This window comes from Carettochelys insculpta, chromosome 2, assembly GCF_033958435.1.
Source record: "Carettochelys insculpta isolate YL-2023 chromosome 2, ASM3395843v1, whole genome shotgun sequence".
Lineage (NCBI taxonomy): Eukaryota > Metazoa > Chordata > Testudines > Carettochelyidae > Carettochelys > Carettochelys insculpta.
This window is the reverse complement of record NC_134138.1, coordinates 205,164,897-205,182,932: the sequence shown is the minus strand read 5'-3', so window position 1 is coordinate 205,182,932 and position 18,036 is coordinate 205,164,897. Positions and strand designations below refer to the sequence as shown.

General features: G+C 43.7%; 1 protein-coding gene across 1 annotated transcript in view; it reads right to left on the bottom strand.

Annotated features, from left to right (window-relative positions):
- Positions 1 to 17,632, bottom strand: part of SLC4A7 (solute carrier family 4 member 7) — a 167,386-nt gene extending 149,754 nt beyond the window's left edge. Inside the window, exon 1 of the mRNA XM_074984418.1 lies at positions 17,452 to 17,632. Within this exon, the coding sequence (XP_074840519.1) occupies positions 17,452 to 17,499 (48 nt within the window). The 5' untranslated portion in view covers positions 17,500 to 17,632. The remainder of the gene's footprint in view (positions 1 to 17,451) is intronic.
- Positions 17,633 to 18,036: the final 404 nt, after the last annotated feature.

Here is an 18,036-nt window from a genome sequence, read left to right as displayed (position 1 = left end):
CTATAGAAGTAGACTAGAATTTTTCCTCAAGTTAAGCTGACCTGAAGTCAGGCAGAGTTAGTCAAGCTGTAAATGAAGAGCTCAGGAACTAGCACCAATTCTGGCCCTGTAACTTGAATCAGTATTATGCCCTCCTATGTGTCTTTTTAAAAAAAAAAAAAAAAAAAAAAAAAAAAAAGCAGCTCCAAGGAAAGGAAATCTCAATAATATACACACACACATCTATTCAGAAGCATATATTTAGTTACAAGTCTGTGGACTCAGCCACAAAGTCTGTTCCCACAACCAGCAAGGTCCTAGGGATTCAGAAGCAAAGCATAAGACAAACCATACTATCAGGGACATAACTTAACAGGGGCTGCCTCTGGGACCAAGTGGCAAAGATCTAGCAAAGAGAGTGAGAGGAAAAAAACCTGAGCACACCCAGGGCTGTATTAATTTCTCTGGGAATTTCAGCAGGATCAGGAGAAGTTAGTCTTTTTCTTCATAGAATCCTACGGCTGGATGGGATCTTTGGTGGTCATCTACTCCAGCCACCTGCCTGAAGCAGGATCAACCCTAACTAAATCATCCCAACCAGGACTCTCTCTAGCCGGGACTTAAAAACCTCTAGGGATGGACACTACACCACTTCTCTAGGTAAAGTATTCCAGTGCTTCTCCACTCTCCTGCAAAGTTGTTCTTAATATCTAACCTACACATCTCCCTCTATGACTTCAGACCATTGCTCCTTGTCCTGCTGTTTGTCACTACTGAAAACAGCCTGTCTCCATCCTCTTTAGAGCCACCCTCCAGGAAGTTGAAGCCTGCTATCAAATCCCCTCATGCTTCTCTTCTGCAATATAAATAAGCCCAAATCCCCCAGCCTCTTCTCACAGATCATCTGCTCCAGCCCCCTAATCATTTTCATTGTCCTCCACTGGACCCACTCCACTGCGTCCACATCATTTCTATACTGGGGCGGGGGGGGGGGGGGGCGCAGAACTGGACACAATACTCCAGATGAGGCCTCAGAAGTGCCAAACACAGGGGAATAACTACTTCTCTAGATCTGCTGGAAATACTTCAGCTAATGCACCCCAATATGCCATTAGCCTTCTTGGCTACAAGGCACAGTGCTGACTCATACCCAGCCTCTCATCCACTATATTTCCCATGTCCTTTTCTGCTGCACTACTACTTAGCCAGTTGGTCCCCAGCCTGCACCATTCTTGGGATTCTTCTTTCCCAAGTGCAGGACTCTGCACTTCTTGTTGAACTTCAGATTATTTTTGGCACAATACTCCAATATATCAAGGTCACTCCGGACCCTATCCCTACCCTCCAACATATGTACATGTCTCCCCAGCTTTGTGTTATCTGCAAGTTTGCTGAGCGTGCAATCCAGCCCCTCATCCGGGTCATTAATAAAGATGTTGAACAATACCAGTCCTAGAACTGATCCTTGGGGCAGAAACTGACCGCAAACCACACATTGAGCCATTGGTCACAACCCACTGGGCCCAACTATCTAGCCAGCTTCCTATACATTCTATAGTCCATGCCTCCAATCCATACTTCCTTTACTTACAGGCAAGAATATTGTGGGAGACTATCAAAAGCTTTTCTAAAGTCATGGTATATCACATCCATTGACTTCCGTGTGTCCACAGAGCCACTTACCTCATCATAGACACTAATAAGATTGGTCGGGCATGACTTGCCCTTGGTCAATCCATGCTGACGATTCTTGATCACTTTCCCCCCCTTCCACGTGCTTCAAAATGGATTCCTTGAGGATCCCCTCCACAATTTCTCTGGGGACCGAGATGAAGTTGACTAGTCTATAGTTCCCTGGATTGTCCTCCTCTCCTTTTTTAAAAGGCAGGCGCTGCATTTGCCTTTTTCCAAGCATCAGGGACCTCTCCCGATCTCCACAAGTTTTCAAAGATAACAACCAAAGGCTCTACAATGACATCTCCCAATTCCCTCACTACCCTTGGATGCATTAAACCCAGATCCACGGATTTGTGTTTCTAGCTTTTTTTAAATAGCTCTTCAGCTGTTCTTTCCCCACTGAGGTCTGCACACCTCCTTCCCAAGCTGCATTACCTACTGCCACAGTCTAGGAACTGACCTTGTCCGTGAAGATGAAGGTGTAAAAAAGCATTGAATACTTCAGCCTTTCCCACATCATCTGTCACCAGGTTACCTCCCTCATCCAGTAATGGCCCCACACCCTCGCTTTTAACCCTCTGCTTGTCAACTTGTCTGTTGAAATTCTTCTTGTTGCACTTCGCATTCCTTGCTACATGCAATTCCCATTGTGCTTTCGCTTTTCTGATTAACCCCCAGCATTCTCCAGCCAGTCATCTGTCCAAGTTTCCACTTATTATATGCAACCTTTTGAGTTTAAGCTCAAAGATTTCCCTTGTAAGCCAAGCTAGTTGCCTATCATATAGGCCTTCAATGAGACTTCTTTAAAATACTGCCAGTTCTCCTGAACTCCTTTCCCCTTCATATTTGCTTCCCAGAGGATTGTGCCCATCAGATATCTCGGAGTTGACATCTGCTCTTCTGAAATCCAAGGTCTCTATTTTACTGCTCGTCTTCCTTCCTTTGTCAAGATCCTGAACTCTGCCATCTCATGAGTGTTGCATACCAGGTTGCCACGCTCTTCTATTTCTCCTATTAGTTCTTCCCTGTTTGGAGCAGCAGGTCAAGCTGCACACGGCCCCTGGTCAGTTCCTTCAATATCAATGCTGTTCCTTCCCCCACCCTGCCTTAATCATGGATTCTGGCAAATTATTCTTTGCCTTAGATTATCTTATGTTACTGTGTATGTATGTATTGAATATTTGTGATTTATTCATTTGATATCATAGGGCAAGAGAGAGAAAGGCAGACTCCTTGTGGTACATGTTTTCCATATTAAGTGTTAATACTGTAAACATGTTTTACAAAAATAAACTAGGTCAAGAGAGACATTTCAATATTTGATTTGGGGAAGGGCTGCCTTTTTAAAAAAAATAATTCGTGTTTTAAAAACTGTATTTTACAATTTATATAAAGCTGAAATATAGCACTTTATGTACTAAAAGATGATAATATCAATTTTGGCCTGTGCTTTTTTTTACATCTGTAAGAATGAACTGTTTTTTGATCCTCTCTCACCAAGTAATTCGTATCAATGAAAAGATATCACATTCACGTATTGTCATATCAAGATGACTTTATACTACACTGAAAGACTGCTTAATGGATTACTTTTTCCACTGACAGAATAATAGATTGACTCACTGTGCTCTGATGTATGCCAAAAAATACTAAAAATAAAACAGTGTCTGCTTAATCTGCTCATACCTGATCATGCATAAAAATACATCCATATGAATTAAACTTTATTGTGGTCAATCTCCAGGATCAGGTAGGAACCATCACAACAAAAACAGACATCAAATGAGATTAGGTTATAATATTACAACTATTAATAACCACCCCATTACCCCATGGCCTCTTCTGTGGTCTTTCCTCTGGTTGGAGAGCTCTGCTAATTTCAGGGATGAGAAGTGGGGCCTGATATAAAACGTTTGCTCACCCCTCTCTAGCCTATAGTAGCCCTAACATGATCCATCTAACATCTTGTCTCAGTTTCAATGCCTAGGAGATAGGCTAGAGTTTCTGATGGCAAACGCTAGACTGGCATCCTCTGTAGAACACAACATTTGGCATTTCTTGTTCGAGGCTGTAGCTAAGAGAGTTGATGGATATCCCTACTTGTCTAAGACACTCTGCAATACTGCTTCCTTGATCTACCACTCAGTTATCTAAGATCATCTGCTAGCAAGCTTTGAAAGTTTGTAAAATGCAAAGCCAGCTGTATCCTCCAGTTACAAACACACTAAGCCCAGATTCAAATGGCTTCCTAACTGAATGGAAATCACCTTGCTCCTCATCTTTTAAATCTGCATTATGGATCTCTGGAGTAGGCACAGGAATCTTGTTGCATGCCAGGTGGATGGCTCCCAGTTTTAAGACAATTATGCGCCCATTAGCCTGAAAGTGAACTAGGTGACAAACAAACATAATCCCTTAGTGGAGGCACTTGTCATGAGAGTATGGTAGATAAAACTGCAGAAGGGTACCCATAAAGTGGTGGATATTTCTCCAGTTTAACCATGAGAGGACTTCTTTAAGATAATGACCAAACAGTGTTTGCAGACACCAATTTAAATCATCCTTTCAATAAGGGAAAGCCAAATCTAAAACTGAATCAACAGGGCATTAGAAAATACGTCACAAGGATCTTAAGCATGCTCTTTATCTCTGGGTGAGCTCAAAGTTGGTTGATGAAATCCACAAGAGTTTGGAATCTTTCCAGGTCAGTGATTGCTTATCTTCCACAAGAAACTATCAGTTACCATGAACTCTCAGCTACGAGATGGAACAAGAGTAGATCTCTTGGTCTTTGAGATCCTCTACAGACAAGAGCTTTAAAGTTATTTGACGCAAATGGATCACCTGCTAGGAGTGACTTTTCCCAGATTATCACATTTATGATATCTGGATAGGCCCGGAACTCTGGACTGCTGAAGTGATTTGCTATGACTGCAAAGTACATGGTGAACAGCTTCAGTGCTATGAAAAAAACCTTAAGAAATAGAACCCACTGCTAAGTGTGCCTACTAAGAAAATGAGGTATTTCCTGTGAACCAGATGTATGCTGCTGATATAAAGGTGCTGAATGGAATGTCAATTGCCTTTCTTCTTTGAATAAGAAAACAAGAACACAAACCCTGGCTTTTGAATTATGCCTCTTCCAGTAGACTAAGAAACAGGAGAGACTACATTTCTCGCTTCAACAGTAACTCATAAAGTGGGCCCCTGAACAGGGGTAGTGAAGAAGGGAAGGGATTGGAAACATATGTAACTGCACATCACCATATCCCTTCAGAAAAAAAAGTGGTTGTAACTAAAATGGGGAGGTGGAACAAGGCAGATATGCTAAAAAGATTGTGCCAGATTCTTGAATGTGACAAAGAATTCCGTCAAGAGGAATATACTGAAGTGTTGTAGCTAAAGAAAGAGGCAGTAAGTGAACTGTATTAGAATTTCTGCTTCTCCTTCTTCAGTACAGGCGTATCACAGGGAGGAGGTTGTTCCAGGTTTGACTTTCGTCCGCGAGCAACACAGTGACCATGGAGTTTGGGCAGCTCCAAAAGACGAGACCAGCAGTCAACGGCAGCTGAGGAACCAACAGTGACCCCTTCTCATCTGGGAAATTCCTTGGTTCAGGGCCAGTCAAGTTCTAAGAGTGCCAAGGAGATACAACCTGCAGAATGATTTGAATTAACAAATCCAGCCCAATCTTTCATTCTGAATCTCTTGTTTTTTACTCATTTCTGAAAAATTCCTGAGCAGTACTGTAAGCTTTTATCTTTATTTTCTGGTTTTAAAAAGCACACATTTTATAAGCATACATGAAAACAAATATAAATGTTCTAGTATAGGCCAGCTCCCAACCGAAGGCTGTCAGAGGACTGAAATAAGACACAAATCCTGAAAGAAAATTTTGAAAGCAAGTAGATTAGACGCTAGTAAGTGTCAAACAGAGCAGAATCCTGTCCTACTAATGGAAAAAATAATTTTGCTCAAGAGCATAATATGGAAAGACAGGGGATACCTTGCACACTCAGTAAATAAGTTAGAAATAAGAAAATCTCAGAGATCTACACTACGCCTACGCTAGAGATCTGTTGAAAGAAGCCCTTTTGGCATAATAGCTTCAAAAAAAAAAAAAAAAAAAAAAAAAAGAGGTTCATCCACAAACAGAAAAGTGGATCAAAAGAGTGATCCGCTCTTTTGAAAGAGCACATCCACACAGCCCCTGCTCTTTTGAAAGAACGGACAAGAGAACGAAAAAAAAATCAAGGGCTGCGAGGACTGCTCTTTCAAAAGAAGGGCCCTGCAGAGCATCCACACCCTTCTTTTGAAAGGGGGAACTCTTCATGAAATGGGAAAGGAAGAGCAATTTCAAAAGGAGCGCCATGCTCTTTCAATTTAACTTTCAAAAGAACACTGTGTGTGTAGATGCTCTGCATCTGTCAAAAGAGCCCCCTTCAACCGCAAAACCTTGTGAAAGAACTTGTAGTGTAGATGTAGCCTCAGAGCTACAAACACCTCAGGAATAGAGGTGTTCATAACCCCGTAAACTTTTGAAAAAATAACCATAATGCAGTAAAATTCCTTTAATCCGGCCTCTGATGGTCCAAAAACCTGATAATCTGGCATCTTGCAAAAAAAACAGTCCCATTTATGATAATCCAGCAAAAGTTGATGGTCCAGCATACAGAAGTCCCCTGAGATACAGGCACCTCAAAATTCCCATAAGTCAGGTCCTTGAGTGGTGGGTTGGGGCCATAGGAGGGAGTCGGGGGGGTTAAGTCTGGGGTGGATTAGGGCTACAGAGAGGCCACGGGTTGGAGTTGAGCTGGGGCGCACAGGGGTTGAAGCAGTGGTGCACAGAGGTGGTGAAGAAGCTGGAGGCAGGCAGCAGTGTTTGAATGAGGGCATGGGGTTTATGGCGATGTCCAACAGTCCAGACAATTTGGTAATCCAGCACCCATCTGGTCCAGGATATGCCAGATTAAAGGAATTTTACTGTACTTCATTCAACTGAATATTCATTTAATTCAGCTTTGAAGCTTTACTGAGCAGAAGAAAAATGCTACTTCCCCTCTTTAGAAGTTTATGTATGTATTTGGTTCGGGTTTTTTTTTTTTTTCGGTCTCAGATGCTGCCTGTGTACTTCCAGTTCCAGTGAGGTGTGTAGTTAACTGATCAGTTCATAACTCTGAGGTTCTACTGTATTCTTCACAGAAGAGATTGCAGTTTTAAAAAGAATCCTAAATTAGTATACTAACAGTAGCAGCAGCAGCATGTTTGAATGTTAACATTTATTATTTGTGCAGCCTCTGCCAGTAGGTGTTCACAATATGAAAAGCTCTTTTGGGCATAAACTTGCTTGTTGGACACAGCTGTCCCATTGTAGCAGTGTAGATATACTTAGGTTGTACAGACTTTACAGGACACCTCCTCACCTATGGAAGAGATCAAGTAGTAATGGAGTATATCCCAAAGAAGGAACAAGAAAAAAAATTATTGAACTAAACAGAAAATATTTTTTTTTAAAAATTCATTACACAACTATGCATTGACATAAGTACCAAAATGGCTCCATCTATCTGATGAGATGCACATTTGCATATTTCAATACCGGATACATCTGAACAGAAAAATAACTTTTCATAATTACTTTAAAAATCTAAATATTTACTCAGTTCTCCATAACGCTTCTATTATACACACTTAAGACCAGAGACATTTGATAGTTTGTCTATATTTTAGGGAGCTGTTCCGCATGCTTTGTAAGAGCTTTTTTTAAAAATTCCAGCAACAACATTGCTAGGATGCAATGACAGCCCAAGGACAAAAAACATGAACTGCAATAAAACTTTGTTACTTTTTTAAAATTAAAAAAGTAATCAATAAGTAAATTAAGCCAAACAGAAATCAGAAGCTTTATGGAAAGTAATGCATTCTCTTATACGCCATCTTAAGATGAGGCAAAACAACAGGCATCAACAGCAACACAGCTCAGCTGCAGAGCATGTCCTTCAAAAACCGGAGAAAGCACACAGTGCAAGAGTAGATGTGCGAATCTGTCAATGCCATTGCTCATCTCTTCTCTAGATAAAGAACTCCATCCCAGAGGCGGATGTCTACATCTAAAAGTTTGGTCTGCATAGCAATATCATTCAGAGCTACAAAAACAGAAACACACCACAGTGTACTGGATACTAAGGTCAACCTAGCCCCCCGCTGTTTAACTGGATAAATAAATAGATAGATAAATGGAATCTCAGGGCAGCAGATTTACTATAACCTGTAAAAATAACTCCTCCATCACTGTCTCAAGTGTGTAACTGCAGCAGCACAGGACTCTTGCAGAGTAGATAGACTGTAAGAATCTGACAATTTTTGAAAGTATTGGAGTCTCTTTAAAAAAATAATAATAAGATTTGCCTTAGTCTTTGGTAAAGAAGCCCCAGATCATCCAGATTCTGACAAATTAGACAGAGGTAGTATAGAAAATTGTTAAGTTAAGTTTCAAATAGTCCACAGTAATAAAGTAGTTCTTTCAACAGGAAATATTCACTTATGAATAAACAATACAGTTGAACCTCTCATCAGGCACCCTTGGGACCTCACCAGTGCTGGATGAGATTTTCCTGGACAAGGGGAGGTCAATATTTTCTAGCACATTAACACCACTTCCTTTGCTTACTGGGCTCTTAGAAGACATTTAGTGATAAAGTACAGCTAAATAACAGCACAGAAAACTGAGATCCAGGATTGGTAGTTGTAAAACATTATGGGAGTATGGGAAACTTGGCTATGCCCATAATAACTGGTCATCTAGCTAACTAACAACATCATGTCAGATTATGGAGTTTGCTGGAGGAGAGAGTGTTCTGGATTAGAGAGGTTCATCCTGTATTCTTACTTTCTCCCTTTAAATCCCTGGATGGATAGTAACTCAAAGCTAGAGGTGGCAGAGCACACTCACAGTTGCAGACTCAGTTGTTAAAGGTCCTATGCACTCCAAAGCTTCAAGTTAAGCACTAGTTAAGCGGTTCAGTTGTTCAACCTACCAAGCCATGTGGATCACCAATTTTGCCTGTTAGTAGTGCTTTTATAAACCATCAGATTAGTATGAACTTCATATGGACCAGGCTCTTTTTAACAGTTGAGCTCAGAGTGCTAACTTAAAACATTAGCTCAAGTCCTAGCTTATTCTGAAGAAGCTGATTAAGAATTATTTCCACACTTGCATAGTGAGATAGTTACATACTGCTAGTGCATTTTTAAAAATACCTTAACATAAAAATCCTATTTATCTAAACTACGCCAATCACTTGCTTTTCACATAGCAACTCACGGTATTTTACAAAACAGAAAAACTTTGTTGAAACTAAGCTAAAATTGGTAACAATTAAATGGGCAAAGTGTGCCCTGTCACTCCCCCCCCCACCACCACCTTTCACGCTCACACATATGGCCTCTTTTCATCTTGAGAGACAATGAGGCTCTATGGGCAGTGTTTGAGTCTGCAGCCTCTCTCATAGTTTATCCGTTCAATATTGGATTTGCATGATCGACTGCAATAACTGTATGCCAGTCTATTTCCAAATTCCTGAATCGAAGAGTTTTTCCTTCTCAGACAAAGTTCTTTTACACATATACATCAAAGGATGATGTGCCCTGTCACAGCAGTCGTCACCAGGTATTTTGATCTGACGATGTAGATTCCCAGGATTTTGGATTGATGATGAATTTTTTCCATGATGTTTTTGCATATATCCTTGAATCTTAGCTTTGGTCTTCCTCTTGTTCTCAGCCCACATGACAGTTCACCAAAGAGGATTTCTTTGGCAAGACGTTCATCACCCATTCTTCTCACGTGAACCAACCATCATAGTCTTCTGCTGTTGAGGATTGCTATGAGGCTGGGTATGCCAGATCTTGACAGGACATCTGCATTTGAAACTTCATCTTGCCAGCTGATATTCACAATCTGCAGAGGCAGTGAATATGGAAGCTGCTCAATTTTTTCTCCTGGTTTGAGTAGGAGGTCCATGCCTCAGAACCATATAGCAGGATATTCAATACACATACCTGGTAAATTAGTATCTTTGATTTCACTGTCAGCTTCAGATTGTTCCATGTCGTTCCCTAAATCTGCCAAAAATAATAGCTGACTTCCCGATCCTGATGTTCAGTTCTTTGTCCATGGATACATTTGTGGTGACAGTAGATCCAAGGTAACAATTGCTGAACCACATTTAATGGGCTGTTATCTAAAATGACACTGGGTCTCTGAGGTATACCTTGAGTGAATACCACAGCTTTCTTCATGCTTACATCAAGGCAAAACAGCTTCCAGGCTCTGGACAGAGACTCCATCAGTGCCTATAGCATGTCTTCATTACGAGCGACAAGAGCTCCCTCATCTGCAAAGAGGGGTTCCCTAATGAGGACTTTCTTGACCTTAGTTTTGGCTTTGAGTCTTGCCAGGTTGTAGAGAGAGCCATCTAATTTTGCATGGAGAATACATCACTGCATGAGTTTAAATGCAGAATTTAATAGAACTGAGAAGAATATGCTGAAGAGAATAGGGGCAACAACACACCCTTGTTTGACTCCACTGTTCATTGCAAATGGTTCCAATGTAGATCCATCATACTGCACTGTTGCTTTCATGAAAGAACCACACCTTAGTTAACGTCTCCCAGCCTGGTTAAACCTAGTTAGTTAAGCCTCCCAGCCTGATTAATCAAATTCCGTGTAGAGGGGCTCAAGCTAGCACACTAGAAACCACTGAATAGATATTGCAGCTCTGGTGGAGACTCTGGCTAGCCACCCAAACTCAAGTCCAGCAGGTCTTGAGCATGAGTGGCTAGCTGAAATCTCCACTAGAGCAGCAACATCCACACTGCTATATTTATTGCAGTAGATTCATACCAACGGAGGCCCAGCTGTCTACTCAAGCTGGGATTCACACTCCCAGTTGCACTGTAGACTTATATATGGAGCTAATCTAGTCCTATGTCATGTAATACCTTTTCAGAAAAAAAGGTAAACTATATACCTAAGAACATCTAACCTATAAAATTATCAAGCAATAAGCCAAGAAAGTGTAGTTAGTCCATGAAATAATTTGGGACAAATTCTAAAGGAGCACAGTAAATCAAGGCTAGAAGAGACCGAAAAAAATCCTTATTGTGATAAAGTGGACGAGTCAAGCACAAGTATTACAAAACTGATAATTAGGGGGAATTTGAAAGTATTGACATGTTTCTCAAGAAGTGGCAGGGAGTAAATTTTGATTCCATGGCCTCTTATTTGGGTTGCCATTACCACAATGGAATTTAAACCAGAAACGTTTCTGCTGCTTTTTAATCATGTATTTTCCTAGCATCCCCTTTCAAAGAAGTGTTGTAGCCCAATATGCATGGCAAGCTATCACTGCTTTAAAAACTACTCTGATCACAGATTTGTTGAAATACATGGAGGTATATCACCAGTTTTGGAGCAGCCACTCTGATACTATTTTCAATACTCCTTTTTTCTGCACTGATTCCATTAGTATTCCTCCATGTGTGAAATACTGCAAAGACAAATCAAAGTACTGAATAGATTTAGGACCTCTAACCTGAGATTTTAAGCAATAAACAGATTAAGCACCCCAACAAACAAAAAACAAAAACCACAATTGTCCCTCAAGTTATGCAAGGGTTGTATTCCCACGCACCCTCACATAACTCAAATTTCACATAAGCCAAGAGAGCGGCTTTTTCCCCCCCAGCGGAACACAGGTTCTGCAGCCAGGGAAGCAACAGGAGCACCCACAGCTCCTTTTGAAAGGTTAAGCCCTGGGGTTGGGAGGGGAGGGGGGCACAGCTGGGGAGGGTTAAGTCTGGCAGTGGGTTTGGGCCATGGGGCAGTGGGTTAAGCCTGGGGTGGGTTAGGACTGCAGGGAGGTTGAGTAGGTAGAGCTGAGCCAGGGTAATGCAGCCCTGCTGCTGGGGGGGTGTTGAGCCAGGGCCAGGGGGAGTGGTATGGTGGTGGGATTTGAGTTGCACTTAGCTTGCATAAATGTGAGTTAAGCATAACTTGAAAATCGCACATTTCAAGGAATTACTGTAATTGAAACTGGCATTTACCCAACACCAGAAATAGTTATTTGAGTCTATGGGTTTATCTAAATGGAGAGGTGTATGATTTCTAAAGCACACCAGCTTGTGCTTGAACTGGTCTGGGTGGATGCAAGTGGTTAAGGCAATGCTGTTTTGAAGAGTTCAGTGATAAAAGGACAGTAAGGGAGTAGCTCTCCAAGTGTGGGATTCACCCCGTAGAAGGGTTTGGAGGATCGTTTGGGGAGGTGGGGAGACAAGCAGTGGTGCAGAAGCCAGCCCACACAATAGACAAGGAGGGAGCACCAAATTTACAGTCCTGCTCCACCTTCACTCCCTCTCTATACCACCACAGCTCCATTCTGCCCTGACCATTTCCATCCTCAGCAGCAGCTCCACACCACACACCGCTCTGGCCCCAAACAAACTTTGCCCTCATTTCTCCTCTGCCCCACGCAGACCATTTCTGCCCCAAACCCCAGCTCCACCAATAGGAAGCCCTGGCTGTACAGTAACAGAGGAAAAAACAGGGACACCGTCTGTTATTAGGGGGAGGGGTGGAGGAAAGACATGGAGGAGTTTGAGTACCCTTGCACTAAGGAATGTTACAAAGATTACTTATGGACACATACGCTACTGTAACAAACAGACAACATACATTACTCACCACAGTATATACACAACAGAGAAACACCCCCCCACCCAACACCTGATTTTTTGATTTCTGCATAAAACCCAAATCACCAAAACCCAACTCCAAAAAAATGAAATAAACCCCCAAAAAGCTCCAAATTTTAAATATATCTAAGTTATGTATAAAAGCAACTGATACATAATACATACCTATGAAGCTGCCAGAACTGTTTCAACTGAAACAGGTAAGTGTTCAACTGAAAGCTTGAGTTTGATCTCATTTGTTCTAATAAACCAAGTATCAGAGTCACTTTCATTCAGTTAGAGAGATCAATAAGTTACTTTCTACAATAGAGACTGATGAAGATGATTAGGTAAGGCAGAAAAACATCCAAAGAAAGTCAATAAAATTTAATTATGTCATTTCTAGCAAGGTACTGATATTAGATGGCATTTCTGTCACATATATATTTATATTGGTCAAGGAGCCATGCAGCCTCCCACTGCCCCAGCCCCTGCCCCCACCTCCTCTCCCTGCCTCCACTCCCTGGACTGTCTGGATGATGTCATTCCATTGCCCTGGGGCGGGGGGTGGATATATACAGTGAGAAAAAGTGTTGAAAAATATCAATCCTTATTAAAGGAGCATCCATGAAATAATTTAAGAGCCTGTGTCCAACACTAACATAGCTTTCAGAAACTTGTAGTGGTCCTAGCAACAGGAACCAACAGTCAAAAGAAAAAAAGATTCCTCATTCTATCCATTTTACCTCTAAAGCTATTGTTTAGTGAGTGCATGGCTGGTTACCACTCTTAAGATCTGCAGACACATATTCTAATAAAAATAAGGTGAGGCATGTTACTGTAGTATTTTTAAATCAAGCAAGCCAGCCAGTGAATCTTCCAAGTCACACTGTGTCCCCCCAGTAACACTTTCAACCTCAACATCTTCCAGCAGCAGGCCATGGAATGAGAACAGATCCCACAAAAATAAATTCATTGGCTCTTACAGGGAGTGAGAGAAGAAACAAAGTCTTTGGTCTATACTCCCCCCCACATTCTTAGAATTGGAAGACCAGAGTTCTTAGAAAACAGTATTAAGATTCTCTGGACAAATCAAACAGTCAAACATTGCTCAGTCTCAGAAAATGTGGTTAAGACACCACCTAAATAACAACAAGCATCTTTAAGTGGAATGTTACTGAATTAGTTTTCCCCAGAATAGGACATAAGCATCAAGGAACATGAGACCCTTAAAACTGAATGGACTGCTAGTGGCTACCTGGCTATGGCCAGAGCAGAGTCAGCCTATGATCAAAAGTTATTCAAAAAGGAAAATAACTCACACCAACACATAAAATGAGGCAGTGAATAAGCGTAAAAGAGTTTTTGTCAGATTTGTTTAAATCAGTGCAACACACATGGTCTCAGCAATCAAATGATAGGAGACTATATAGAGAAACTTTGGACAAACTTCAGGCCAGTCACAAAAGGAATGTGTACTGGTAACTGCTGTCAAAAAAGAATTGGAAAATGCATACATATCACTGACAACAGCTATCTGTCCTCAACAAGGAGGGATTTTGCTCTTCTGTTAGTACACAAAAGTACATCAGACAGTTTGTACATCAAAACTAGGACACTCATCAGACAATAATGACAATTTCTGCATTCACAGAAGTATTCCTCTCAAGTACGTTACAGCAAAATGGAGACAGCTCCTCTACATGGCAGTTACGCTAAAATAAAGGGGCAAGAATGCAGGGCAGGTATTCTCCAACCTTCCACAAATTCTCTTTGTAGACACTCCCTGCCACTCTGGCCTCAGAGAGACCTCACTCCTGTCTCACTAACGCTGTGGGCACACTAGCCCCTCCTTCTGGAGGGGCTATGGAAATGTGGCACTTTACTATATGCTAATGGAGCACTTTCATGAATATGCAGTGCCTCATTAGCATAATGGCAGCCACGTGCACTTCAAAACTGCCATTTTCAAAACTCAGCCACCCGTGTAGCCAGGGGGCCTTTCGAAATAACCCCCTGATTTCAAAAGCCCATTATTCCCATCTGGTTTTAGGAGAAATGGCTTTTGAAATCAGGGGTCCATGTCTAAAGGCCCCCTGGCTACACGGGCAGCTGTGTTTCGAAACCAGCAGTTTCCAAGCACGTGCAGCTGCCATTATACTAATGAGGCACTGCATATTCATGGAAGCACCTCTCAGCATATTCTGAAGTTCCACATTACCATAGCCCCTCCAAAAGGAGGGGCTAGTGTGATCACAGCCGAAGAGATTCTCTAACAGTGCATCTTTGGAGAAGTAAAGAAGATTGTGCAGATTCCCCAGCACTCCACTTCATCATGTGCACCTGTCCCACAATGAGTTTTCCACATTAGTCTCACTAAGCATAGCGTGCGTGGGGGGGGGGGGGGGGGGGGGGGGGGGAAAGAGGGGAGAGAGAAGAGATGCCTTTCCTTCAGCATACTAGTGTGCTTAGGTATCTCTGGCAAAGAGAATAATATTCTTCAGCAGTACAGATTGCACCTCACAAATCTGAGACTTTTCCACTGACAAAGAACAAGCTATCCAAATTCCCCCTTACACTGGCATTACTAAGATGACACCGTGACTTCTGCTGGTATAGAAATAGCATCACAAGAAGACTCATACCCCTAATCAACCTTCATGTATCAGCTAAACTTTCTAGCATAACACCTGGTCCAAGAGCTTGCCTGATGATCAGCACAATACCCACGTTCACCTGCTCAAGTCACTTACTCCACCATTTCTCCATTTTCTTGCCTCTAACGACAGGTATGACTTAACTTCTGCCTACCTTTTTGCTAGCCTCTTTCACATAGTCTTTCTGACCACTTTTTACTCTTCTTAACCTCTACCAACATTCTTTTCCCTCCACCCCTCCCCTGGCAACCTTTTATGTCTGGAACCCTTCTTTACCCCATCTCACAAAAGAACCAAAACACCAGGCAGTCTCTATATTAAAAAAGCCTTAACTCTGCTTAGGAAGCCCTTTCTGCTTCATCACCAGGTAAAGTTCATAAGTCCCTCTCTTGGTGTTCTGTCTCCAATAATATCCTTGCCCAATGCATGCGCAACCTACAAAGCTTCTCAAGCCACCTGGTTTAGAACTAATCTGTGTCACTGAACAACCTGTATAGACATACCCTGAAAAAAAGAGGTGCGTTAATTCCTGTTGCCATTTACTTCCTGGTAGTCACAACATGTTAGCTAACTGAAAGTAAAAACAGTTTGTAATTTTAATTAGTCTTGACCATATTATTAGTCTTAAAGCTATGAACTGTCTTCCCTTCAGTAGGCATTTACCTCGAAACTCCTATCAAGCTAATAAGTAAACAGCTTTTTTCATAACGGAAGAAAACAAGACCATAGAAAAGTGATGAACATTCCTTTATGTTAGGCTCTTATGGGGCGGGGAGATATTATACCAGTCTTGAACTTTTGCTGACCTTCAACACAAATGACAGGAATACATTGAAAATACATTAATAGATTTCTAAACCATATAAAAAAAAAACCAAAACAATCACATAGCAGAGATCTGAAGAAGTGGGTTTGTCCCACAAAAGCTCATCACCAAGAAGTTATTCTGTTAGTCTTTAAAGTGCTACAGGACTGCTTTTTATAGTTTTGACAGAATACAGACTAACAGGGCTATCTTTTTGTTACTAAACCATATCAAGTTATTGACACTGTTGTAATTACAGGAGAAATAGGTAAGTATATTGACAGAAAATAAGCGCTTCACTCGTTCCAATATTTATAAAAAAATCTAAGTTATTTTTAAAAGGTAAGAAGGAAAACCCCAACAGCCTTGTGCAAAACAAAATAAAATTTCCAAGGTTTTTTTTTTTTTCCAGTTATCAAAATGTTTCCTACAAAGAGTGGAAACTACACATCCCTCCTGTTTTGACACCAACAATATACTGCTATGCAACCTGCTTGGAGAAGGCATTGAGAGGACAGCAGAATAAGAACAAAGAGGCTTAATAAAATCCTGACTTTGAGTCATCTAAAGGGAAGGAGGGAGGGGAGAGAGAGAGAGAGGAAATTACAACTAGTGAGCCACATGTATTTTTCAGTAGCACAGGAAGTCAGGGGAACACGTCTGCCTCACTTCACCACCAACTGTGAAAGGAAATGAACCAAATCAATGTAGCTTTATCCTTCCCCTCAGACCCTCACTGATATTGCTGAGATACAGGGGATTGGGAATCACATCCACCACCACCCGATCCGAATAAGGTTGTGTACCATGAGAACAAGAAAAATAAAACCACAGTTAGTTCTCTTGTATGCGCACATCTCTTCTCCCTCCCCACCCCAACCTCGGAAAAGGGGCAGCAGCTGCCTTAAGTGCAGAGAAGAGCCGATCACCCTTTGCCCTCCCAGCGAGTGCACTAGCCCTGCCTCGGTTTCCCCAGAGCGAGGGATGGGAAGGAGGGACGCAGCCTGTTCCTCGCTCTCCTACACGAGCATGGGCAGGAGACCGAAGCGGGCAGTAATAAGACAAGGCTGGAACAAAGGAACCAGCTCGCCCCGCTCCACCGCCTTCCCCGTCCCACACCGCCGTTCACACAAAAGCCGGGGAGGGGGGGACCACAGGGGAGGGAGCAGCCTGTCGCACTAGGCGCGGGGCTGGCGGGAGACCGGCTGCAAGCCCAGAGCCGCCCCCGCCCCGCCGACGCGCGCGCGCACTCGCTCGCCAACCCCCCGCGTGCGCCGGGGCCGCGGAGGGCTGAGGCCAGGAGGGCACCTGGCGCGCGCACCGCGCAGCCCTGGGACGAGACACCTGTGTGCGCGAAGAGCCCGCGCGGCGCGGCGCGGGAAGCTAATCTGTCCCCTCAGACACGAGGGTACCCGGCAGCGCCGCTTCCGTGTTCCTACCGGGCGGGGGCGGGGGCGGGGGCGGGGGCGGGGGCGGGGGGAGGGGGAAATAGTCTTCCCGGGCGGCAGCCGGCGACAAAAGCCCGCGGCCCCGGCCCCGGCCGGCCAGGCACGCACAAAGCGGACAGAGCTCAGCGGCTCCCCTGGCGCCGCGTTACCGTGGTAAGTAGCGGTCTCATCTGCTCGCCCGCCCGCTCCGCCTCCATGGCGCTCCGGCTGCGCGCGCCCCGCCGGCCGGCTGAGAGGAGCGAGGATGGCCAGTGGCTCCGCGCTCCGGGCGGCCGCGCAAGGCGAAGGAAGCGCCGCTGCCCAGCCGAGGACGAGGCCACATGAACTCGCCACGCTCCCCCTTTACCCCCCTCGCCTCCCTCTGGCAGAGCCCCGCCCACACCACGCGATCGGCAGCATCTCCAGCCAATCGCAGTGGGAGGGCAGCTCCGCCCCGCCGTCCCGGAGCAACAGGAGAGGCGCTGACGGGCGGCAGGGGGCGCCGGGCGGGAGGACAGGCGGGAGAGCGGGCAGAGCCCACAGCACCCGTCACTTCCCCATTCCCATCACCGGCTCTCAGCCGTCTGGGGCACAAACTCCCAGAGCCCTGCCCTGCCCTGCCCCGCTCCTTCCCAAAGCCCCACCTCCCACTCTTCCCCCTTTCACTTTCACTGGGCTGGGGCATGGGGTTGGGGTACAGGCCCTGGCCAGGCAGCGCTTACTCCAGGTGGGTCCCAGAAGCAAGCAGCACAGCC